This window comes from Cryptomeria japonica, unplaced genomic scaffold (genome assembly GCF_030272615.1).
Source record: "Cryptomeria japonica unplaced genomic scaffold, Sugi_1.0 HiC_scaffold_13, whole genome shotgun sequence".
In the NCBI taxonomy this organism is placed as follows: Eukaryota; Viridiplantae; Streptophyta; class Pinopsida; order Cupressales; family Cupressaceae; genus Cryptomeria; species Cryptomeria japonica.
In genome coordinates, this window is record NW_026728835.1 from 2,336,921 (window position 1) to 2,338,392 (window position 1,472).

The window sequence follows — 1,472 nt, forward strand, 5'->3', positions numbered from 1 at the left end:
ATCGGACAGAGGAGGTTCACTTCTCTTTCTTTTTTTCATGGAAATTCGGAGGAGAGTTCAAGTTTGTTTTTAATTAGTGAATGTTACCATTAACATAATAAAGAAATATATACTTTGGTGTTATATTATGAGCATGATGTTTTGTGAGAGATGCAATGTATTCTATGGACCTATACAAGCAAAGAAACGATATGATTAGATGTGTACATCAAGGTGTTGTATGCAAGAAAAAAATTTGTAGCTTGAGTAAATAGATAAGATACATAAAATTGAGGCTTGAATTGTGTAACGATTTGTGAGTGCATGTAATCTAGAATCTCTAGAAAAGAGGAATGTGGAATAGTATAACTGCATACATTGTTTCTAAAGTCTCTTGCACCAACTCGACCTCATACTCTTGCACAAAGCGTACGTCTCGTTTAGTTCTTCAATTTCAAAATCACTCAGTGGGGCTTCCAACATATAAGAAGCTCTTATGTAATGAGAACAAGGTAAACTATCAAACATATCAGCCCTGTGCTTGTAAGAGGCTGACCCTTTGCGCTTGCTTCTCATTTCCTTGTCTCGCCTTATTTTGAAAGGCATCCATAATACTCTTGTTCTCTTTCCCAAATTCTTGTTTTGCTTCACTTATCATAGATTTCACACACCCCTCAATCATATTCTTGGTGTGAATGTGATCCAGCACCTGGTTTGAAATTTGGATTTGAAAACCACCATCAAATTCAAATTTTAATGCCACTATAAACAAAAAACATATATATATTAAAATGATAATAAACAAGAGTTTTTCGAAATCGTTACCTCAACACTTGAGTGTTTTTCTTTCCCTTCATCTTTTTTTTTATCATTCTCCACCAGACTGCTCTCTTTTCTCCTTTTCAAAATGCTGTTTTCCCTTTCATCAATTTCTTTGGTCTCAGTTGTTACCTCCTCCTGGAATCTGACTTTCTTTGCAGCGGAGGCGGGTGTAGGTTTTTCTTGTTTCTCCTTGCCTTTGCTACTTGTATGCCTCTCATTTTTCGACTCCTCTCCTCTCTTGCGCTTCTTCGTTGAAATGGGTATTGAAAAAACCTCAACAATTTCATTGTTCCCTCCGCCCTGCCTATTATTTGATGGCGCGGTTTTCTCTGAAGAAGCCGCCATGCTGTAAAAAGAACGCCGTATGGAGAGGCTTTTCTTAGTAAAGCAAAGAAAAAACACAGAAGGCGCGTTTCTAGGGAAAGATAGGAGGGGAGGCTTTTCTTAGTAAAGCAAAGACAAACACAATTAGAACGCCGTATGGAGAGGCTTTTCTTAGTAAAGCAATGAAAAAACACGGTAATGAGGTTTCCAGATCAGCAGATTTATGACGGAAATATAATTAAAATGAGTAGCTTTCTTTCAAGCTAAAATTAATTACCTAGGTACCTCACAACGCATTCAACTTTAAACGATTCGGAAACCATCATGTACCTAGGTACCTCACAAGC

The 1,472-nt window shown here is 37.1% G+C and overlaps 1 protein-coding gene across 1 annotated transcript; it reads right to left on the reverse strand.

Moving 5' to 3' along the window:
- Positions 1 to 508: 508 nt before the first annotated feature.
- On the reverse strand, positions 509 to 1,146 carry LOC131057686 (protein MNN4-like). Its single transcript, XM_057991834.2, has 2 exons — positions 805 to 1,146; positions 509 to 688 (listed from the first exon to the last, which is right to left on the reverse strand). The coding sequence occupies exons 1-2, from the start codon at positions 1,144 to 1,146 to the stop codon at positions 509 to 511; spliced, it is 522 nt and encodes a 173-aa protein (XP_057847817.1).
- Positions 1,147 to 1,472: the final 326 nt, after the last annotated feature.